General features: G+C 42.4%; 1 protein-coding gene across 5 annotated transcripts in view; it reads right to left on the bottom strand.

The window, feature by feature from the left end:
* DIP2C (disco interacting protein 2 homolog C) overlaps window positions 1–15,629 on the bottom strand; it is a 308,236-nt gene extending 292,607 nt beyond the window's left edge. For all 5 annotated transcript variants that reach the window (XM_027686822.1, XM_027686824.1, XM_027686823.1 and 2 more), the window contains exon 1: window positions 15,401–15,629. In XM_027686822.1, the coding sequence (XP_027542623.1) occupies window positions 15,401–15,485 (85 nt within the window). In that variant the 5' untranslated portion in view covers window positions 15,486–15,629. The remainder of the gene's footprint in view (window positions 1–15,400) is intronic.
* Between the last annotated feature and the right edge of the window lie 9,572 nt (window positions 15,630–25,201).

The raw sequence follows: 25,201 nt of genomic DNA, 5'->3' as shown, positions 1-25,201 counted from the left end.
ATAATTACAACCAAAATTTAAAAACTTATGTGTTTTTAAGATCTCAGCTGGGGGGCCACTGACAGCAGGTATGAACATACTGCAGGAGAGGCTGACCTCACCATTCCCAGAACCACATACAGCGTATGGTTCTTCTTTATCCACAAGAAACATACTGGGAAGCACAGAATTATTAATCAGTGAAAGGTGGAAATTTAGGGATGTATCACAGAATGGCTGAGGATAAAAGGAGCCTCCAGAGGTCTCTTGTCCAACTCTCCTTCCCAAGCAAGGCCACCTAGAACAGGTTGCCCAGAGCCATGTCCAGACAGCTTTTGAGCATCTCGAAGGATAAGGAGTCCACAACCATCTTGTGCAAGAAGTGCTAGGGCCTCACAGTAAAGAAATGTTTTCCTTTTGTTCAGTCAGTGGAGTTGTATAAATTATTTTATTCAGCAGCAAAACTGGATTAAGATGCTTCTATACATGCACCCCTTCCCAATGCATCCATTTTTTTCTCCATTCATGCTTTTCAGATCCCTGTTCTCAGCAGGGTGCAGTTATTTCTGAAGTAGCACTGTATAGCAGATTGATGAATTGAACTTTAAAATGCTACAAAAAGAAACTTACTCAGGGGAAGGAAAAAAAAACCTCTACAAGATTCTCTTCCTTTTCTTGGTTTCTTGTTTCATTCGGTTTTGGCTTTTTGTTGGTAAACCCAGGCATCAGTGGAATCATAACCCACCTGCAAACAGTAACATGGCAGCAGTGACAGTGTACAGGACTTTCAAAATCCAGCTTCATACCATATCACGTAGCACCCTCAGTCCTGCTGTTCCAAGTTCGGCTCCCCAGGGAATTGTATTTTGTGGCTACTCACATTAACACCAAAGTCTAAACTGAGCATAACACTTGCACTGAGCAGAGAAAAGACACAGGATACAGCAATCATACAACCCAACTCTTCCCCTGAATATAGGCCGTGCTCAAAAATAGGTGCAAGTAACGTGACTCCGCCTCAGCTGGTGCTGAACCCACCAGAGCTTGGAAGTTAATAGAAGACAAGAAGAAGGCCCTTTATTTATTTTTTTTTCTTCTTTTCCATATCCAAGTGTGAAAGGGGACACGCTTCAGTATGTCAGGGATGTTTTACAGCCACAGTGCATGCTGCACATTGTGCTAAATGACAGTGCCGGGGAGGGGCAGGGTGGGAGCAGGAATCTTTATATAGCACTGAGAGCAGTAATTCAGCCCCTGACAGTCACATGAATACAGCCCTGCGGAACACAAACAGTATCTTTCTCTGGTATTAGGCTATTAGGCAGATAAGGCTCCACTTTGGATTTGAAAGACTTAAACTGACAAACGATCTTGTTTTTCTTCACCCTGCTAACCGTGGCACAGGGCTGGAGGAATCTCAGCACTTTCCACTGCTTATATAACAGGTGTACTCATAAATATGCAAAGATGATTTGAAGATACAGTTTCTAATCCACGCTTTATGCCTGAACAATTTAAATGGCTTTCATCATGTAGACAGCATTGCCGGCTCTTTGCAAGCAGTTCCTTTATAATTTTAGGCTCTATTAGCTGTATTTTTGTTTAGTGTGGGTTTCACGTGAATTTAGAAAAAAAAAAAACAACCACCCACACTGAATGGGGGAATCATTAAGAGAAAAGCATTTTTAGATAGAAAATAGGTGTCATGACTTATCTCCAGATCAGGTTTCAAGAAATTTAAGATGCACATTTCTCCATAAATGTCTCACGCTGCATGGAGGACATCCTAATCTAGCTCTAAGCAAACATGATAAAGCAGAAGTAAACAGCAATAACCAAAAAAGCAAACATCGAGTATGATTAGCAGAACACATACCACACCTAGTATCTCTACATACTTTGAGATTCAGTAGTTAACAAGTTTGTTACTCCAAGACAAGAATTTGTTTTAAATCAACTTAAGAATAAAAAATTTCCATTTTCAGCACATTGGTCGTGACGTGCCTTATGAGTACTCCTTCATATGTGAAAAAAGAAGCTACTGCAAAAGGAGGCATCACATGAATTATCTACATCATGATCCTGCACCAAGTCTCCTGCTTAAGAGGACTGGTGGAAAGACAGATGACCAAGGAATGTGGAGCAGGATGGCAGACTGACCCTGCCACACCAGGGCCAGATGCCTTTATGGAGAAGCCCTGAAGGTCAGAAATTAAACAGTGGGGGAAAAACAGAGAGAGAGAAAGGTGAGAAGAAGTAAAAAATGAAAAGAAAAGGAATATACAGTGGCTTTCCCTCTCTGTCACATAGAAAGACGTGATACCAACCACCACAAAGGATCAGAATTTCTGTAGAGCTTTTGTGATCACGAGTTGCTTCCAGCAAACTGGTAACAACTTCTGTAAATATGGACAGGTTTCCCAGTCCTCAATGAGGCTTTCACTGGGAGTATATCATGGCCTGTTGGTCCATATATGTAAACGCTCTGTCTGAAATGCAAAATGTTTTCTTAGAACCACCAGCAACTAGACACAAAGAAAAGAAAAAGTATCTGTTTCTTTCTACATACACCCTAGCATAGAGCCTTAAATATCACAGACTGTTTCTGACTATTCAGACATAGCTTTAAGGGGAAGTACACCCATTAGTGCAGTCCTGATGCCAACATAGCTTTTGCCATTTATTTTTAGGTGAACTGAACTTCATTCTAAGAGAAAAAATAAATACAAGAATATATTTTGGCAAACTTATACTCCCTCCTTATTGAATCCCCTGAAACTTAAGCTTTACCTTTTACACTGAAAGTACTCCCATACTGCTATTTTGGGGAGACTTCAAACATCCTCTGACTGTAATTCCTATTGTAATTTTCCTGTAATTCCTACTGCACTCTCCTAGGAGCCCACCTCCATGAGGTGTGGCTGCTTTATCGTCCGTGCTGGGCTCAGGGGTGGAATGCAGAAAGCAATGAGGGGTTGACCCAGTCCATGACAACAGTCACACAATATTTTCAAAAGGAGCCTGGAGAAGAACAGATGTCACAGTATTTCAGAAGGATACAGTTACTTAGATGCTTTAGACTCTCCTAACTGTAACATAACCATGTGAGCAGTTTTTGATGAAGAAGCATGCGTAACATGTTTTATTATTACTTAAATAAGACATTTAGGTAGCATCTATCTGCTGCCATTTTCAAACTATTACTTTTTAGAAGATCCTCACTGGCAAAACAACCTTTTAATCTGGGGAAAAGTCAGGGGAGACTTCTTTGGCTGTTTGAGTTAGAGCAGATTTATGACAGAGTAAAAAAACTGTAAAATTCAAAACACAAAGCTGTTCATGTTTAAAAGGCTGACTCCAAAGAAGAGTTGGCTTCTTCTTCCCAATTTCAGCTTAATGTAGTACTATATAAGTCGCTTCAGTCCTAAAAAGGTACAAAGAATCAAGTTGGCAGATGAGGCATGGAGTTATTTCTAGTATATCCTGCAACAGAACGGTTCATAGAGGAAGTCAAATCTGAAACTAGATTTATTATTTACCAGAAGTAACCAATTACAATCATGAAGAGCAATGAAGAGCCAGTGTGCATTTCAAGAAACATACATATCTAATGTGACATCTTGAATGATGTGTAAAAGATGTAATATTGCAGGTGATATTATTTTACCAAAATACACAGAAAAGCATTTTGCAGGTCAGTCAAAGCCAGACCACCACCTAGGAACAACAAACAGCATTACACAGTAAGAGGACTTCAAATTGAAATTCTTTAAGCTTCAGAGATGCTGTGGTCTTTGCATGATCTTCAGGATAGAAAAGAACCCAGCATATTTCTTGAAAAGTACAAAGAGCTGGTGCAATGAACCAGCCTGGATTCCTGCCAGGACAGAGAAATTGGTGATGAGAAGGGGTTCAGGCCTTCCTATACTTGTTAGAAAAGTATCCTATGGAGAGAACACTGTTACAGACTAGATTGACCAGAAGTTACCAAGTGTCTCTGAAAGGTGCAACAGTCAAAGACGAAATTCAACATCACTGTGGCTATTTCTGGCTCAACGCATCCCACACAAAGCTTCTTCACCTTTCCCAAGGTGACCCCAGTCACCTCTCTCAGCCACACAGCATCTTCTGTAGAACAAAAAACAGACAGAAGGCTGACCTTCAAAGCTGAAGAAGAAATACTGGACTTGCCATGAGCCCTCATCTTCCACGGAAGTACCACCAGCAGACAATACCAGCCAAAGCATCATTGCGCTCGAGAAGAAAAGGTGTCTGGGCTAAGCAACAGCAAGTATCTTCTCCCACTGCAGCCAAAGGAAAATGTCTCTGTTTCACTGTCCTGCAGAAGCGATTCCTGCTGGAGGTCAAAGATACCAGATTGGTGCAGCTCCCAATCAACAAAACAGTTTTCACAGACCTTCAGATGGCAGCACAAAGGCACAAAGTCACTTTTACTGCTCCTACACCCTTCCTGAAGAAAAGTACCGAGATCATTGTTTACAGAGCTATAGTGCTGTCCACTCTCTTATATGGTTCTGAATCACGGGTCATCTACCGCCACCACCTGCATCTCCTAGAACGCTTCCATCAACGCTGCCTCCGTACAATCCTAAAATCCACTGGTCAGATTATGTGACCAACACATCTGTTCTTGAACAAGCAGCAGTCACAAGTATTGAGGCCATGTTGCTGAGAACACAGCTGCGTTGGGCAGGGCATGTCTCCAGGATGAAGGACCACCGCCTCCCTAAGATCCTGCTTTATGGTGAACTTGCCACCGGCTGCCGCAAGAGAGGAGCCCCGAAGAAAAGGTACAAAGACTCCCTGAAACAACATCTCAGCCTCGGGCATATTGATCACCATAACTGGTCTACTCTAGCCTCCAATCGGGAGGCCTGGAGACAGACCATCTATAACGCTGCTGATGCTTTTGAGAAAGCATGCAGGATCACCCTTGAAGAGAAAAGGTAATGCAGAAAGAATCGAGCCTTGCAGAATATACCACCTAAGGAGTCTTTCTGCTGTGCCTTTTGCAACCGGACATGTCTATCTCGTATTGGCCTTTTCAGCCACCAACGCGCCTGCAACAAACGTGGGTAGAGCCCTTTCCAAATCTTCGTTCGCGAAGCCTAGCCATGATATGATGATGACACCCTTCAACTATCACCACAACATAAAGAGCAAATCCAAGTTGCCACAACTGGCCAGTGAGGCAGAAGCAAAGACATCAGAGCAAAGAGCAACCATCCTCATGAAACCTTCCAACGAGAACTGGGTTTGCCTTCAAAGTAGGAAAGGGCTTCTCATTAGCTGCAAGTTAGTATGCTGGAAAAGCATGGATTCAAGGTGTGATTTTTAAAAATCACAAACGAATTACAAATAATACTAAAAATTTCAAGAAACACTAAAGGGAAATGAAAGAAACAATAATCACAGATCTGTTACCTAAAAATATACACCATGGTCTATATCTACAGTGTGAAAGCTAAAAGGAAATATGCAACTAAATAAGGAAATAATACACTAGCTGTCTTACTGCAACTCATTTCAGTTTTGAGTACAGACCTCACCTCCCTGAAGCATCAAGGACGCATGAAGGATTAATCTTCAGAGGAAACAAGTGCTCTCCTATTTTTTATCCAAATGATTAAAACGGACAATACCATTTTGTAAAAACCAATGACCAAGCTAAATACAATAAAGTTTAGGGAAGCTTTTAAAAATATTATTGTTCTGCCACTTCATGCTTATACAGAAGTCCCCTGAGCTACTGGTAAATATATGTGTAGTCAGTATTTAAGCAAGTATTATCATAGTGGCTGCATTTGATACCCTCTCAAACTCTAATGTATGCACATCCTTACAGTGTTCAATATTGACTTAAAACAAATTACTACTGCAAGTAAATGTCAAGTCATCCCTAGTAAAATACTGAAAACATACTAAACCTAAATTTCTCTGCTGTTGCAGCATTTTTTGAAGGTACCAGGAAAACATATATCATAATACCGGACTAAAACATTTATAAAATGCCACTAAAATAGTATTTATTGCACTTAAACCAGTATATTTCTGGCCAAGGGTGGATTCAGTGGTTTACATACCTATCTATTTACATACACAGACTTCTTCCATTCAGTATGTCTTAGAAAGGAGTCTTCCACTATCTAGTCTTCCACTACTAGTGGGTAGATATTTTTTAGAAAGCTGTTGAATCTTTTTTTCTATGCAAGTGCTTCAGTGTTTATCTAGCCTTATTAATATTTTCTGTCTTATCTCCAACCTGCATTTGCCTAATTTCCATTCCTATGAGTTCGATTTTCTCATGTTTTGAACCGCTAACGCTGCATTAACTTTGCACTACAAGAAAGTATTCCTCCTTGCCCAACACAAGGCTTGTCAAATAACCCAAATAAACTCCCATCTTTCTCCTGGTAAACAATGTTTATTAAGACTGCTTTAATCCCTAACATCCATGCCTCTACTCTTGGTCACTCTTCCGGATCTCTTCTGAACTGTTTTGCCGAATTCTCCCAAGTCAGTGGTACAGATGCTCTTATGACTGAAGTCAGTGTTTGTAAGAGACACCTTGTGACTGGAATGTGTCAAACGCTTTAGCAGCATAACATTCACAGACAAAAAATTCAAGACTTTTCTTCATCATCATTAAAAAAAATTAAATTTAACAGCTGCTAGACCCATTGTTGTTGCTCAACACAACAAATTAACTTTTTTCCATTACAACATGGAGCCAATTTAAAGTAGAGGCCAAATAAAAGTACTGCCTGTAATTTCCCTTTTAGAAGTAAAAATCACTCCACAGTCCAACAGTATTTTTTCCTAAAACAGGTAACCCCTCATTTCAAAACACTTAGAAAACTTACAGCATCTTCTTAAGAATGCTTTTTTTTTCAGATTAAAAAATATGGGCTCTTCCAGTGAATTCAGCAGAGGGGTTTGCCATTATCATAATTCAGGAAAGAATAGGGATGCTTCTGCATTTTGCTGTTTCACTAGGTAACTGTTGTTTGCTTATCCTTAGGCATCTGTCAAAGAAGTCTAACATTTGAAACACAATTTCCATTTTAAGATTCTTCACCAAAGTTGAACTGCTCACATGTCACCATAATGCCATCACTTTATTTGTTCAAACATTCATCAAAAATACTTTCCCATTATTTGAACGATATTTCTTTCAACAAGGATAAGAGAGGCAAAATTCTAAATTTTACTCGTTCTCCTTGCAATTGTAACCATGAAAAATATGAGGTAATATGACTTTGGATATCCCCTCAAAAGAAAAAAGGTGAAGTTTCATTATTTGCTATTACCTTGAGGCATGTAGCTGTATGAGACTGTAGTTATAGAGTGTATGGATTTCAGAAGGAAATTTTCTGTACAATTTCAGAACTGTTCCATAATGAGATACTAGAAGCCCAAAGACCAGTTTGGTCTATTTTCTCATTAAATGGTGTTAATAGATACAAAAGCCCTGTAATCATCCTGCTAATACCACATAACTCTTTCTGGAGGGTCTACACAGATGGAACAGTCCAGACCTGCTTTCTCTGAGGAGACTGTTGCTAAGGTCTCTTTATTTTGCCAGGCTGTTTATGGACACATGGACATCTACATAGTAGGAAAAAGAGTGTCAGAACAATTCGTTTGGGTCTCTAAGCCAACCAGAAGTCTCTGAACTTTTGCTAGTCTAGGCAAACTTTCAACCACCAGCCTACCAGTAAAAAATCAGGCTCCATTATTTACACTTCAGTATTTGTCATAGAGTTCATTAAGAAACATTTTCCTGGCTTCTGAACAGCTCTTACCAGACCAGACTTACAAGATTTTTTTTTCTTATTGTAATCCTACATACAGTTCAAGCAAAGATTTGAATGAAGAAACTGCAGATATAGTTTGGAGATATGATTTCTGGATCCAGACAGAAAAAGGACCAAAAAAGCCTTAACACCCATTTTTACTTGCATATAAGCAGACAACATCTGAAGAATTCCTCTATCCCCTCAACTGCCACCACTGTGCACACCCAGACATACACATAAAAGCATCCTAAATGATGGCATATTAATGGTCCAGTCTCTGGAAATCAAACAGCCCCTTCAAAAGTCATAGGAAACAACTTCTCTTCCAAGTTATCAAGATCTTTCATGAGAATCCTTTCTTTCTCTAGTTATCCAATGATAACTATGATAGTCTTAAGAAGAGACCATCAAGACATCATATATTTTTCAATGATAACTTCTGTTGTAAAATAATGTGGCAATTATCCACACCCCGTGTCGTGGGTTGAGCACTTGATGCTGCTCTAAGCACTGCAGGTTATGTGTCAAAGAGACTAAGCCTATCAAACTGCCAAGAACCAGCAAACAACCCTGTTCTCAAAAGAGGGGACTACAAGAAGCACCCTGGTATGGCTCCCTCCATCCCCCGAGAGCCATGCAGAGGGTGTCCTGGTAGGATTTCACATGGCTTTAAGGCAGAAGCCTTCTCTTGTGTGGCCAGAGGCTCCAGCCAAAGCCGTGGCCACTGTCTTCCTAGCATCTGTCTCAAGCTGTATTAATTTAAGTATTTCTATTCCTATATTTGCTGTTTTAGTGCAGAATATCATGGTGTCCCCAGTATGTTTTATACACATTTTAAAGTTATATTTAATCCTAATGATAAATAATACTGGCTAGCAATTAGAAGCCCTAGCTAAGATTACCCCAAAAAAACCCAAAAAAAGATTTATTTACACAGGTCTAAAATGAGCAATTCCCTGATGCAATGCACCAAGTGGAGTTAAACGAAACTAGTTCCCATTTTTTAGTGTATGTTTACCCTAGTAATAGAAGACCAGAATTCTGCAGAGAGCAATCATGTTTTGGAAATGCCCCCACACACCACCACAGCCAAGGGGAGAATCAGGGGTTGTTGGTAACAATCAGGAAAGGCTCTTCACAAGCCAGGAAAAGACTGCTGCATGGAGACCCCGCACTGGGGCTACTGACTGCAAGGAGGTACTCAAGAAGAAAGGGGGGAAAAAAAGGCAGGCGGGGGAGGAGAGAAGGCAGAATGGGATCATCAGGAGTTTGGCAAAATTGAAGCTCACCCACCGGGAAGATAGAGGAATATACATGCATAATTTTACATGGATTAAGAGTTTGTGTCAAATCTGTGATGTGCTGTGGTGAATTCTTATACTGCAGTGAGTCATCTTGTCTGACAGTTGCTGGGGAATTAAAGCAGTTATTTTTAAAAAATTATATGTCCTGCTTGATGCGTTATACAAATAGCCTCTTAAAAAATTAAAACACAGTCAATGCATTTTTAAGTATAGGAGAGCTATGGTACATTTAGGATTCTCTGTACCACACCACAGACATCCATTCTCAGCTATGAAAACTTAAAGGAGTCTGTCGATAACCCTTCAGAGAAACATTGATCTTTTTGATGCTCTCAATCCAAATCTTGCCTCAGCAATTAGTTTATTATATCTGCATTTTATACAGCATGAAAATACTTTTCCCTGAGAAAAAATTAAATACAAAGGAAAGAGGTGTGCTAAACCTGAATTCCTTTGATACCAAAGGACATTTGGTTTGCTCAAAATCAAAATGACAGCATTCCCCTTCTAATGGATTAACACAGGCAGGTCAACACCCTTCCAGAGAAAAGCAGCATGTTGACTCACAGCCATAGGTGCACATTGCACTGCTGGTTTGGCAAGGGGAAGCAGTGCTGGCTCCTGCTCCCTGCTCTGTGCAGCAGCATCACGCAGACGTACCCTGAAGCTGCAAAGGGCAGCTCCTTACAATCGTGTTCTCGTTATAAATACATTGCTTACTCTCTGCTTTGCCTATAAAACTGACACCCCCTTGGCAATTTTCACACATCCTTGGGAAAAGTGTTTCGAGTATGTCAGTTGTGTAACACAGTAAAGATCATCTGAATGATCTATTAAGTGTAACCCTTGGGCATCAATGCTGCTCAACATCAGCTGGCAATAAAGGTATATTTACAGCATGCCTTCGGGACAGCTGTTCTGGGAACATCCTGGAGATTTGCATAGTCTATTTTACAAGGCATTACCATATACTTCAACTGAATGAGTGGTAGAGAATTCTTTTGCCATGACACCGCCCATTAGAAGCCCTTAAGTCCAAATAGCACAGTAAAGTCAGGCAGGTAAAAAAGAAAAAGAAAAAGAAAAAAAAAAGGAAACTCTTCAAATTTCAGTGCCTTAAAATGCAAATGGTTAATTCATGAGTGAATTGAACCTGGTTTTAAAATAATCGAGTTACTGTCCCTCTCCAACTTGAGCACCATCAGAGAAACAAAACAGCTGATGAGAGGAGCTTTATTTTACAAAGAAAGAAAAGTTTCTGTTGCCAGTGCTCTTGATTTTATCATCACTCCCATGGTATCCAGTATATTTTCTTAAAGCCTTAGATCTCCTATGTAACTGACATGAAAATTTCAGCTTTATGTATTTGGAGTAAATTAGTCCTCTCTTTGCCAGAAAAAATAACTGAAAACATGAGCCAACTGCACCCCAGTGGCTCAAAAAACAACAAGAAACAAATGTGAGTATTGAATTTCTTAGTTCATTTCTCACCTAAACTGAGGAAGTATTAACACTCTGTCACTGAGCAGGTGATACCCACTTGCTAAGCAGAGCACTATCTCTCAAGGAGTGAATTAAAAGAATGACTTTGCGTCCCAAATCACAGAGGTGTGCTAGTTATTGAAATTTTCACACTTTGAAACCTTACTGCGAGTGAAGAGCCGGCTGGCAAATGTTATGGAGAAATAATAACTGGAGGAGTTAACCACACACTTCTGGTCCCAAACCAGTGACTACATACAGACAAAAAAAGACAGAATTTATATCTAATAAAATAATAAACCTGGCCAGACAATGACTCAATCAACCCAAGTAATATTACCAAATATAATCAAACCAGTCGATACAAGGAAAGCTGAGGACCAAATTAATTAGGTGACTGCACATCCAGTGCCTTTGGGAATCAGTAAGCACTCATTAAAGATCTGCTGAGACTCTTTATGAAAGTGCTCTTTGGAGAAAAGTTCAGACTTTCAAAAAAAGAAACCTGCTATGCCTCATGTGTTTAAAATGGAAGAGGACTGGAAGGATAGTGTGGAATATAGGGAGAACAGTTTCTGAACAGGATGGTTTTCACATTTTCCATGTGGCATCTGTGGTTCTTTACGTGTTTCTGCTACGTTATCTGACACTTGGATAAAATACTGGAAGAACTATAGAGCATCTTTTCCCAATTAATTTTGGTTCAGGAAGTAATTGGAAGGGCAATATAACCTTGTATACCATAAACTGAGGGTAAAATGAGAAAAGAGGGGAGGATTTCTTAAATTTTTAAGTGTTCTTAAGAATGGAGGTGTTGTAGAACTACTTTTTTTTAATAAGACAGCACATTTCAGGACTCCTGCTTTTATTAAATCAGTTCTTCAGCTAACAACCCCCAAGCTATTCTAAAAAACAGGATGATTCATCTATTTCCACCCAGTACAATTTTATACATCGTTAGAAAACTAAAGCCTCGTAAAATTCTAAGCAGCCCTGAAGAACAGCTACTGCAGAGTGACATGTTGATTGCATCAGCCTAGAAGGGCTAGTTCTGAGCAATGCAAGCTTTAGTAGGCTCAGTGGAAACTACTGGAGTGTCAAAGAACACGTATGTAACATACCAGCATCAAGCACCCTCACTTAAACACAGCAAAACAAATGTCTCCGGAATATCAGATGGGATAAGGATGATTCCACAACTTTCAATATTCATAGAAATTAAAGTGCTGTTGAGCCCTCATGTCCTGAGAAACACAGAAGAAATTTTCCCTTCCCAAAATGACATGAAAACTACATCCACAGGTGTACTACTGATGTCAAGCTGAATATACTGTTACATGCCAATATATCACTGTGAAATTCATTCTCAACACCCTTCAGAGTGCCAGCTGCCTCTGGCACTCACTCCTTGTGTGGGGCAGGCTACCTGCACACAGACATGGAGGAACCTGGTAAGGGTTTCTGGTTCTGACTGATCTTCACCTGACAAATCATCATAATGAAAGTAACAAAATTGAAAATGGTTATTCTAATTTGCATCCATAGTACCTTTTAAATAGCTATGTTTAAACCAAAAAAAAGCCCATTCAGACCACAGCAAAGGGAAGGTGGAAGGTATGTGGGCTTGCCCACAATAACCAACAGGTTAGGACTGCCACAGAGACGAACTTCGCAGAACACCAAGTAAACACCTTCCTGGCCTTCTTCCTCCCTCTCAAGCAACGAGAAAGGCACTTTGCTCTATCAGCTACCAAGCGCATGCTACCTGTCCAGCAGACACTTCCTGAGGCTCTCCTGCCACATGCCTGCCACCAGTGAGGCTGTGCCGAGTGCGCAGCTTAACGAGGAACACAGAATTTGGCTACAAGGTGGGGGAAAATGCCATGGCCAAATTTAAACGTGTGATGACTACCAGTGGAGACTGTAATTACAACACCTGCACAGTGCCCACTGCATTAGTGGCACAGTACCCAGCAGTCTGGTCACAGTCACACGGACACCAACTATTTTATGTTCAGCTTTGAGATGCACTGTGTGGGCAGGACCCACGCTATCACACTTCCTAGAGCTAGGAACGAGACAGCTTTAGCTCACAGCCAAGCAATAACCTTGCAATAATCCTGCTGGTGCTCCTCTCTTTTTCACAAAGCAGCAGATCTTTCAGAAGCTGTTCCTTAAGCTGCACTGTCTGTGGCAGGTTTTGGCACCAGAGAACCACACTGCTTGGGTACAAGTGGCAGCTGTAAGACCCACTGCACTCAGTGGCACCAGAAATGAAAAACTCATAGTCACAAACAACACATGCAATGATTCAGCCACGCAGCACTTGAAAAAACATCTTCCTAGCAAGTCTGATTGGGGAAAGCACTTTAAAAAGGGGCACAAATTATGGCAGTCACTCAGCTGCCAATGTCATCAGTGAGACCCAAACACACATTCAAGGATGCAGTTGCCTGTCTATTGCCTTCAACAGTTTCCAGTTTCACAAAAGCAGCAGAGACACCCTAACACGTCATAAGCATAACACGTGCTAAAACCTCAATCTTGCAAACTTTTATGCACGTGCATAAGTGTATCTCAGTGACTGAACTCCACTAAAGCCACTGGACTGGCTCATTATGGACTGGCTGAGTGAAGCACATGCCTAAGGTACTGCATGTTCTGGGTGTAAAGATGCACAAAGTTGCCTTGAAAACCATTTAACTCAAGAGTTAGCATGGCCAGAGTATGAGCAGACTTCTACAGCACAACAGAACTGCACAAATTACCAATCCCACTATCTATAGGGAATGATTTTGGGAACAGGCCAGAAGTTGCAACATGGGTGCCTAAAGGTAGGAGCTTTAAGGAGTAAATTGTTTCATTTTCTCAGGCACTGAACACTGTCATGTACTTGACTAAGAACACATCAAGAGTACCTTGGGGGAAGACATTGAAAAGGATACTGCCCTTTCTCCACCTGCCTGGCAATTCCAACTGATCTTCATTTAGGCTGCCACAGTCAGGAAACACGAGCCATCCCATCTGCTGGGTGTAACATCAATGGTGCACAAGGAAAGATATTGTCAGTGGGTTAAACTCATTCCAGCACTAGCTGCAGGAAAGTTACAGCAGTGCAAATACAAATGCCTAATTTCAAACTATGTTCCACTTCCTCAGAGCCTTCTTGGATTATGCTTACAGCAACAGAAACTGCACCGTAAAACTGTATTACAACTTTGGTACACTGCATTAGCATATTTATTGAAGGTCTGTGCCAGTTTGATTTGGGTTTTTTTGCAAGCATTTACTAACAGCTGTTTTAATTAGTATCTCATTGGTGTGTAGACAATGAAGAAGCACACCAAGAAGCATTTTCTGCATAAAGTGGAAACGTTACATATACCATGACAGAAACAGTCCTTCCTCCCACCCTCACTACTGTAGATGAAGGCCAGTGGACAGGCAGTGCATCACAGAAAGGCAATCTTGTATTTAACTCCTCTTATTTCAAGTTTTCAAGGCACCCTCAGGGAGGGGGAGGCACAGAAATGAGAGCCACATGCAATCTCAGTAGCTCATTCTCTTCACCCTCAAAGCGTTAAAAAGGAAAATACAATGTCAACATCAGCTCCTCCCTGCTGATGAAACTGGCTCCAGCGCATTTTACTTTCTGGCTCGGAGCCCTTACAAACCGTTACAAAAAGACAGAAGACAGACAGACAGCTCAATATATCGACCACTTCCAATAACTAATTCGGGACACGCTGGGTCATTTGTTCCTTCTGTAAAGTGCTGTAGTCTCTCGGTGGTGAATGAACCATGACATTTGGGGGGTTTAATTAAAAAAAAAAAAGAGGGGGAGGCAGCTAATAGCAGATCTGCATTTCAGGAAAGAGCCAACCCTAGCATTAGTATGTATAAATACTCCCCACTCTCTTCCTCTGGGAGACAGAGATTACATCTGATACACTAAAATCGTCTCCACGACTCTGGGCGCTCAATGCCCGTCAGCGAGGGCTACTGACAGGCACTCATCGCTGCCTGCCTCTCGCTCCTACCCCGGCGCTGATACACATGGAAACGGGGGAGCGGGAGCCGGGCTGAGGAGCGGAGGGCGGGCTGGGGCTCCTGCTCATCCTCCCTGCCACGGCAACAGCACGGGCTGCGTGCGCGCCTTCCCAGCCCGGGGACCGGCGGAGCATCACAACCAACCACGCCAGGAACCACCGCAAGCTTTCAACTGCAGACTAAAAAAAAATCCCGCAATTCAAAAAAAAAAAAAAAAAAAAAAGAACAAAACCAAATATCGTTTCCTCTGAGTGACCTGACTGGTATTGTCCAAAACGACCTTATCACGGCGTGTTTTGTTGCAGCCGACACACACATACACACGCTGCGTGGACTCCGTGGGAGTCTGTCGATGCGGCCACAGCGGGGTTTGGCACGCAGGTAGCACGGCACGTTTTCGTGAAGCCGCGTTTCCCTGGCAGGGCAGGAGCCCCTCCGAGCCATCCCCGCGGATCGTTTCCCACCTCCCGCAGCACCACCGCGTGCGCGGCCGAGCCCCCGCCGCCAGAGCCCCGCTGCCGCCCCCGCCTGCGCCGCGGCGGAGCGCGGGGGGCTCGCAGGTAGAACAAAACCCCCGCGCCGGGGTCCCCCCGCCAGCCGCCGGCGGGAGGGGCCCCCCGAGAGCCCCCCGGGCGCCATCGGGCCGGGGCCGGCACCGCAGGGCCGCAGGGCGGAGGAGGGTGAGCGATGGGGGAGCGGGCCGGGGGTGCCGCGCCGCTGCCGCTGCCGCTGCCGCGCCGCCCGCGCCCACCGCCGCCCCTTTACCTTCGGAGAGCTCCAGCTCCAGCTCGGCCAGCCGGGCCCGCACCTCCAGCGGCAGGGACACGCTCTCCAGGCTGCGGTCCGCCATGCTCGCGCGGCGGGGACGGGCTCTCCCCTCCTCTGGCTGCCCGCTCTCCCCCTTTGTCCGCGGCTGGCGGGGCGCGGGAAGGCGGCGGGGCCGCGGCGGGTGCTGAGTCCTCCCCGCGGTCTCAGCCGGGCATGCAGGGGGGAGGCGGGCGGGCGGGCGGTCCGCGCGGGGGGACGGGGCGCGGAGGGAGGGAATGCGGAGGTTTCTCCTCTCCTCCCCTCTCCTCCTCCTCCTCCTTCGCCGCCTCCTTCAGCGGGGCCCCGCCATGGCTGCTGCTCCCGCCGCCCGCCCGCGATCGCTCCGCATCGGCTTCCCCGCTCCGCGCCCGGCCCGCCCCCCCCCGCCCGCCGCCGCCCGGCACCGCGGCGGCGGCTCCCCGTGGGCTCGGCCCGGCCCCGCTGTCCCCGCTGTCCCCGCCCGGCTCGGGCTGGCGGCGGCGCTGGCGCTGCGGTGCCGCTGCCGCGACTGGGGCTGGCCGGGCACCGCCGCTGTCACATCCACGTGACCGCGCCCGCCCCGCCGCCGGCCCGCAGGGGGCGCCCCGCGCTCCGCTCAGGGCCGCCCCGCCCGGGGCTCGTCCGGCGGGATCCTCCCGGGGGATCCTCCCGGGGCTGCATCCTCCCGCGGCTTCGTGTCCCGGCGCCGGGGACGGGTCCGGTGGCTCCGGGGTGATGCTGGTGAGGCACTTCGACACTTTTTTATTCATCCCTGAAGTGGGGCTTCGGGTCCTCGTTTTTCCGAGGAAGGCGGGGAAGGAGTGGTGTGCCCGGGGCAGGTGGAGATTCAACACCAGCGCTCCGACCCCCCTGCGCCCCCCTTTCCTTCCCCACCTGCTGAACAACTTCCAGCCTTCCCCTGTTTATAGTTCCGTTCTCCGCATACAGCCAATAGTAGACTAAGTACTTTCAGGTTAACAGTGGGACTTGATGATCTTAGAGGTCTTTTCCAACACAAATCTATTGCATTCTATTCTATTCTATTCTATTCTATTCTATTCTATTCTATTCTATTCTACTGTAGTCTACTCTCTTCTATTCCAAAAAAACTATGGCAATTCTAGCATAAATATCACAAAACCCTGGGTGCACATTTCCATGAAAGAGTAGCATAATCTTGATACAATGAAGAAGAACAAAGTTGACACTATGCTGTGTCCTTGCTCAGCATCATCATGTATCAGGTGACACCAAGCCCGTATCTGGAGAGGACAGAAAAAAGGACTTAAAAGATAAAAAAGAACTCTTAATTACACCACTCCAACATAAGAAGGAATGTTTTGAAAACATTTAATAAAACTCCCTTTCGTATCAACAAATATATTCCACAAGGAACATCTTCCTTTTTCTCTCTGCACATATTCCTGTCTTTGTTTGGGTTGGGGGTTAGCGGTTTGTTGGTTTTGGTTTTTTAAAATCTCTCACAAGAAGGAAGGAGCGAGATACCACAACACCTATGTTTTCAAAAACCCTTGAGAGTCCCAAAGGTAGAACAGGTCTTAGTGAGACGCAGTGTTAGCAGAAAGGAAAAGTCATAATCATCCCCAGGCCAACCTTGACTTACTAGCTTACCATTCCAGCCAGTGAAAGAAAAGCAAGGATGTAGGAGTTTCTTCAAAAGATAAAGCTTAGGCTGCCACTATACTAAACAGAGTAGTTTTTTAATACGCTGTGGAATGAAACCAGGTTACATCATGTTACCAGCTGTGCTGAACCAGTGTCTGCACACGGGAACCATTCCTGCAGTGTGTGTAGGGATGGTGGTTTCTCCTGTTTTCGCTGATTACCAGCCCCAGACACAGGAGAGCTGTTTACACCCCAGCATCACTCCAGCCAGACCAGTGGCAGAACTGGTTGGGAGACTTTGATGGGTTTGCCTGCCATAAACAAAGCTTAAGCACACAAAGTCCCTTGGTTTTATGTTGCTGCTATTTGTTTTACTGTCATACATGTTGCTTTCTAGTAACCCCTTCTGGGCTACTCTTAAATGCAGTGGTGAGGAGAGCCACCTGGTCAGCCTCCCTTGAGTGGAGGCATTGCTTTTAGCAGCATGGTGACACACACAATTTAGGGCTGTACAAATGCCTCTCCCCTTGTGCTGTGCTACACAGGGGTAAGATTTTTACCTTTTGTTGAGCACTGCGTGTTTCAAATACAAACATTAAAAAAAATTATTCAGGTCTCCCTTGTTCGTTACATCCAGACCTAAACAAAGAAAAGCAATTAAGTCCAAATATGCTCCAGGGTTCCTACCTGAGAATCCGAGTTTTGTTTGTTTGTTGTGTTATGTGGGATGAAATAGGCTGAAAGTATCAGCCTTCTGCAGGAGCAGCTTTTTCAAGTATGAAGGAGGCAGCCAAGAGGGAGTCAAGGGAAGGCTTTGCAGTGATCCAGCTTCCTCTGCCTATGCGTATCTCCGAGTTGCACCTTTACTTCCCTAGTCCTGATAGGAGCTGATTATTCTACTCATTACCTGATTGTTACAGAGTCTGTATTGCTAGCGTTCACACCACTTTCCAAGTTTTTCCTTTCATGAAGTTACCTAAAGGGACCTAAAGAGAAACAGTTCAACAATCACATCATTGTGCCTGAAATATTCTTGACTCTTCCATGACGTGCCCAGGGTTTCAGGTGTTGGGTGCTTTTAAAGGAAGAGCAATCCCTTGGGGTTGGAACTCATCCGGCAGAAATGGAAGTGACTGCATTCAGCAAACACTCTGCCAGGGAGGTGTCCTGGTGGTGGCTCCTGTGGAGGGGCTTTGAGGGGCTACAGAGGCCCCACGTGGGCAGGCAGGGCCATCCCACCACTGGGACTGGGTGCAGACAGTGGTGAGTGCTGTGGGACTCCATCAGTCAAGTCCTGGCACAGGGATGCACAGGGGGCCATGGCAGCCTCCCTCAGAAAGCTCATTTGTTCACCTTGGGCTGATCACAAGAGGTGAGATTTCTTACTTATGCAAAGTATCAGAGCCCAGTCTCCAGGAATGAAATCTCAAGCATATAAATTTCCACAATGATTTTGATGAAACACTGAAATTCCAGTGAAAAAGAAGTAAGTCAGGAGATTTGACCTAGCTTGTCTTAATTCATGAATCCTTTCAGATTTGCAGGTAAGAGTTAGGTCCTAATCATCCCTTAGAATGAGGGATGGGAAAGTTCCAAACTCCAAGAAGAGCAGGATACCATTTGTATTTTAGATGCAGTGATTAGTTAGCATGGTCACCATTTGTAGAATGCTTTTCTATCAAGATATGCTTTCAACAGACCTGGTCATAGTTGCATGGCATAGGGTTTTTCTGCCTTAAACAGCAGAAATGAGTCAGTGATACCATTACAACAGAGACCCTGGTCAACACAGCTTACAAGTGACTTTATACACAAATGCTTTTGTTAAAATTATTTGGATTATTTACATATAAGGACCCATTTTAACATGTGTATCTTTATGGAAATTAAAGAAAAAAAAGTGTATTTTTACTTAACAAAGCTTGTGTAGTTGTCAAATCCTACTCATGACTATGCTCAGTACAGATCGTGTTATGGTATTGGTAGCTGAGAAACCTCTGAAGGACCACATAGAATTGACTAGATAAAAATTTCCTAGCTCTCTCACAGCAAAAGATGTATCCCATTTTGCAGAGATTTGTCCCAAAGCCAGGTCTATGCTAGAAAACATTCCCAGCATTATAACTTTAGGAAGGGGACAAGGCACCAAAGATATTTGGAAAAAACAAAAAGCTCTTGTATAGACTCTGTTGCCTTGACCTAAAACAACCCTAGCAAAAGCAAGAGGACCGTGTCTGTGAATGAACGGGTGAGCTTCTCTTCTGTCTGTGGGAGGGGGGAGTCAGCATTTGGCCAACACAGCACAAAAAAAACTCCAAGTCAAAAGCAGAAGGCATTCACAGAAAAACAACAAAAATAATCAGCTGCCTGGAGGGACTGGATTATAAGAGTGCTTACTCAGCTTGAGAAGCAACAGCAAGGGATGGCCCAGATAGCTGCCCATGATTATTTGAAGGGTGGAAACACTGAGGAAGTTGAAGTGGGGAAAAGAGCGGGGAGAAGAGGATATAATGGAATAATCTAATGGAAATAAGAAAGGCAGTTGGAACACGCATCAGGGAAAGCTTCCAGGGGATGAGCAGCATTAGACTGCAGAAGAAGGTCTCAAAGGAAATGGTGGAATCCCCATAATTTGAAACATTAAAACCAGAGTAGACAAAGCGATCATGAATATGCTGTAGGAAATAATCCTACCGTGGGATGGGATGAACATGCTTGTCTGGCATCACTTATGCAAAGATGTACTGCTTTTTTTTTTCTCCTGTTGGAGTCAATTTATTTTTTCCCTTCACCTCTCCACTTCCGTTCCCTCCACTTGCATCTGTCTGCTTGTGTCTCATAAGCAGACCAGGAAATGCATTACTCTTTTGCAGTATCTACTGCAAAGGTGGATGGATGGCTACCTGCTGCCAACCATAAATAGCAAAAAAAAAATAATTTATTAGATACATTGATCAAGTTACCTCTGAATGGCATGCAAAGGCTTCTATAATTATTTCTAAGTTGGGTTCTAATTTCTTTTCACACCTAAAAGTCAAATCAAATTGCATTTTCTAGTTCCTGTCCTGGGGAAGGGAAAGGGGATAGGGAAGGGGAAGTGGAAGGGGAAGAGAAAATGAAAGGGGAAGTAAAGGGAAGCCACTCAGCACTTGTCATGTATGATTTTCATTCTCTGTTGTGCCATCCTGGCAAGTACCATGTTCCGTTTCTCCAAGCTGTTTAGACACCTTAGATCCCTTTAATTACCATGGGTGCGTGTCAGATGTAAATTGCTGCGTATCTTGGCATTTGTTTCTCTGCCTTAATGCTTTGAAATTATGTAGATGTTCTTCCCTTAATTCATTGTAGTTTATGAAAGTGAATCTGAGGGAAGCCAAATGAATACTGTGGATAGACTGATCTACCTCAGTGTACAGAAGAGTGTGTGAGCAAATCCTGGACAACTGAGAGGAACCTTCACAATCTTCAGTCATTGTCTTCCTTTACACGGTTGCTAATGATCGCTGGTAGTGAAGGAACTGCGAAGTTCCTTTCTCCATCTATCCCTGTGCCAGAGCTTTCTGACCTCATAGCACAGCTGGCAGCAGGGAACATAAATTCATGCCTGAGCTCCTTCTGCACATAGTTTGGCATATTAGTTCACATGCTGATGAAACTGGATTTGAGCTAAGATGCATAAAAGGAAACTTTCTTGGCTAAAGTGAGGTACTGCATGGGAAAACAAAGGAAAAGGAAACCTTGGGAAATATAATTTCCCCTAATATATTAGATATTTCTCTCTCCATGTTGCATTTCCATTGTTCTTAAAGGAACTATTTGATTGCTATCAACTTAAAACTATTTTTTACAATGGTATGTTGTGCATTTGAATAATTTTCATACTTCTTTCTTTTTATTAAAAGCAAAAATCTAATAAAAAGCTTTTACTGGCACAGTTTAAATTAACTTTGATTTGAAAGTTAGTCCCACATAAGACGTGTTTATTAGGCTCCTGCAGTCTGGCAAAGCTTGTTTACACAAAAAAAAAAAAAAGAACCTCTCCACTGCTGCATTTCAGATGGGAATTTATAACACATTCCACAGGTTCAGAGAATTACAGGGAACTGGCATCTGAAGGTAGGAGACATCCCAGTATTCTACAAGGATATTCTGCAATATACTACAAGATCCTGAGGCATACACATGCACAGCTGGTCTCTCATCACACCACACATGTTATAAGAATAATAGTTGTTTGCTCTTTCATCAAGGTTTGAAGCTTCAGTAATGCTTCCAGTTTTGTGAAAAGTCATCAGCTTTTCTTCAACAAAATTTCTTAAGCTATATCCAGTGAATTTTTCAATCTACTGAAATAGAAACATGAAATTGAGTATTTGAGAGCAAATTTCCTGGAGTAAATTCCCTGAAGCAAATTTCTTTCCATTTTTTCTGTTTTCCGGTAATGTTTTTTTAAGGAAAACCTATATGTATGGACAAGGAACTAGTAATTTTTAATAGCTTGCCCTCCATTATATCATAATTTTTAGCAACAAAAATACAGATTGGTGCTTCAAGATGTCCTACAAAACTGTTGGCACAATGTAAAGCCAATATAAGTAATATTCTGTCACTTAAGATGCCTCTATCTTCACCTTTTCTAGAGAATATTAAAATCATAATAGTTCAATGTTCAATGAATGTACAAAAATAATTTTTAATACCTGGAAAACATCCCAAGATTATTCCAACTAACATGGATAAACTATTTGGATAAGGTTTAATATATTTCATGGATATACAGCAGACAAGAAATTTCCCTAGAAATGTGAAATTATTTGGGAAATGAGGAAAAATTTCTAATTTTTTTATTACAAAAAAAGGTTATTTTAACCATTGAGCATTTTGTCCAATTTGCACTGTCTGAGATAGATTAAATTCATTTCAGTTTGATTATTATCACCCAAAGTTAAGGTTAAGATTGCTATCTGCAATGATGATCATTGAATCATCATTGAATGTTCACTTTTGAATGTTTTTGATATTTTGGGATAGTCCTAGGAGAGTTTTATGCTTTCTTGAAGATAATCAAGATGATAGGTTACTCTTTGTTAGCGCAGAGTAACAGATACACATCCAAAACATTTCAATAACTCTGTGATTTAAAAAATCAGTGGTCACACTAAAATTGTACTCCTCTCAATCTTCTCTTAATTGTTTTCCCAGCTGACATGGGAGCTAGTTTATTATCATTAAGACTTAGAGCATTTATGCCACAAAGATGTAGAATTTAAATTATCAGTGATTCTTGTAAGCAAAAATAGTGCCTTGCTGCCACATCTAAATGACCCAGCTGAACAACTGTGGAAATATTCTGAAACGCTTTCAAAATGTCTATGGTAGCACCTTTATGTTTTCAATTTTTTATTTGGCAACAAAACCAAACAAGTAAACAACAACACAAAGAAAAATTGAATTGTGTTCTGAGAAGCTGTGTTGTAATTATCTTTACAATCTGCTCCAATTGCATACTGTCTTACATCTGACATTTGCGATTAGCAATTTCGCACAAACAGTAGCAAATGTATGACAATTACTGATCTCACTGCTTAATTGCATCAAGTAATTTCTTCTATCTTCCTGAAAGTAGAAAGTCTTTGCATTTCTGAGGCAGTGGCTTGACATTTGAGAAAATATTGCTGTCATCATCACTTTCACCATGACAATCCATGTAAGAATGTAACTTGGCTAAGTACAAATAAATAATATTCAGCCTTAGCTCTTTTTCACTTTTTAATCTGTGCACATTGGTGCTACCTCAACCAGAGCTAGATACTTGCTCCAAAAAACAAGTGCACATTTTGGTCAGCCTCCACCAAATGTAGTGCATCCTCAAGGATGCCTTCTGGAAAGTCAACACTCATGTTATTCCTCCTAGCTGTCTCAAGATCCTTGTCTTATTCTGACCAGGCTCTTCACTTCTGAGGTCTTTCCAAAGGGAAGTTAGTGTTTTTTGGTTTTTTTTTTGAGAAAATCTTCTAATTCGATCCCGTCATGAAACTCCCAGTCCTATTTTTCTCTGAGGAGCCATTTCTTCCTTCCAGTGTTACTATGAGGCTCTGACAGATGTCTTCAACATTTCTCCATACTCAAGTTTTCAATACCAGCTTCTGTATGAACTGAAGTCCCTTAGGGTTTGCTGAGACCAGGAGAAAATTGAGAGAGCTGTACTAAAGTATTTCTCTGTAGAAATACTTTTCCTGAAAGATCTACCTTGCTACTGTCTTTTTAAACTTTACTCTGCAAAAAATATTCTCACTGGTCCCTTGCAAAAAAATCTTACCAGGGCTTAAATGACCATTAATTAAATGACCTAGAAGTTTTCTTCTTTGCATGCCGTTTCCTTACTTGGCTTATGAGTGCAAAACCCAGGGCATTATACTAACTTGGTTCTGCAGGCAAAAACTCCAGTATGAAGCCACATTCCCACTTTTTATATAAAGTGCATGATTTAGCACTGCCTCAGTGTAGCACAGAAGAGGAAATTCTTATTTTTGATTTTGTGTCAATTTTTGTTGAATAGTTACATGGAAGTTGAGTTCAGTTCTGGAAACAAGATTAACCAGCAGTAGTTTTCATCTTTGTGTGCTCTCTGCAAATTCTTAGGTCATTGATTTAGTCTTCACCTTGCTTACACAGCAAATCAGTGAATTATGGTTGGACTCGATGATCTTAAAGGTCTTTCCCAACCCAAATGACGCTGATTCTATGAATTAATGTGTAATTCTCAAATGAGAGACCGGTGCTCGGTGTCCCTGACACATGAACAAATGCACTCTAGAGTGAGAGTGGCCACACCTGGCAGCAGAGGGGGACCAAACAGCTGGGCAGCACCAGTCAGGGCCTCAGACAGGGAATGGCTTACCACACTACTGCTTTTCATTGTACATGGACTTTTTTCTTTCTTTTCTAAGCAAAAAAAGGTTAATGTTTGACTATTTATTTGGCTGAGTCTCCTTAAAGGCATGAGCTCAGTGGACCATTTTAATAACAGTAGACAGTGCTTCCTGCCCCCTCTTATCTCTGGCCCTGGGAGCTGTTCTTACCAGAAAGACTGAAAGTCCACAAACACAACATCACTGGCCTACAACCCCATGTCAGCAGCTCAGATTAATCATCCTTATACTGTTTAACTTTCAGTGACAAGCTTTTCCATTTGTGTTTTAAATAGTCCAGGAAATTCAGGACAGGATTGACAGCTGAGAACTTCAGTTCCCAAGTTTAAAATTACTTTCTTTTTCATCTTCTTAATGTTTTTAAGTACGGACACCTGTCTAAGGTATCTTGGCTCCTAGAGGCATTGGAGCTAACAGTGAAATAATTTTTCTGGATCATCGTCATCCAGAGAACAGGGTAACATCTAGCTGTGTAGAAACATAATAGTATTTACTTACATCATCAGGTGTTGTGAGGATCAGTTATTAACAGTACTTGTGCGTTTCTCCAGGGAATGCCATGAATGCCACAGATGCCGTGTTTATCTAACGGTAAACATTTTTTTGGCAACATAAGAAAGCAGTTTTACTTAAGAACTAAGACAATCCCTATGCTCTAAAACACCTCCAGTATTTCCTTCTGGTTTTTAGAATGTCCTTGAGATTTTACAAAAATGTCCTTTCACCATAATTAAGAGAAGTAGCTTTTCACTTTCTGCGATTTAAATCTTGCCTTTAGGAGAAAACAAGAGAGCTCAATATTCTCCAAACAGGGCAACCCCACGTCCTAAGACTGGTAGTCTTTCAATCATGTGCTTTGATCTTGCTTCCTTCTCTCTTCTTGCTCTGTTTCTACTGTTTCTTGGTCTGATTTTTAACTGACTTATTTACTGACCTTTAAAACCTCTCCTTCATCACTTCAGGAGGACTTGAAATGTTATCAGATGTACGTAGTGCTGAACCACTGAGAGTAACTGAGTACCCGACCTTGGGTTTGTCTGGGTGATAATGAGAAGGGGAAAAACAGATGGGTTGAAATTTAAACCTTTGGATATTTTTGATACAAGCCTGTATATGAACATCTTTGATTTGATGTGAGGTCTCTGAGTTGCATGGAGGTAGCTTACAGACTGCTTCTAAGCAGTTTTACGTAAAAACTATCTAAACCACTTTTATTTCAAAT

This window comes from Neopelma chrysocephalum, unplaced genomic scaffold (genome assembly GCF_003984885.1).
Source record: "Neopelma chrysocephalum unplaced genomic scaffold, ASM398488v2 Primary Assembly neopelma1_72, whole genome shotgun sequence".
Lineage (NCBI taxonomy): Eukaryota > Metazoa > Chordata > Aves > Passeriformes > Pipridae > Neopelma > Neopelma chrysocephalum.
Note: the sequence above shows the minus strand (reverse complement) of the source record. Positions and strands in the feature narration are given on the sequence as shown.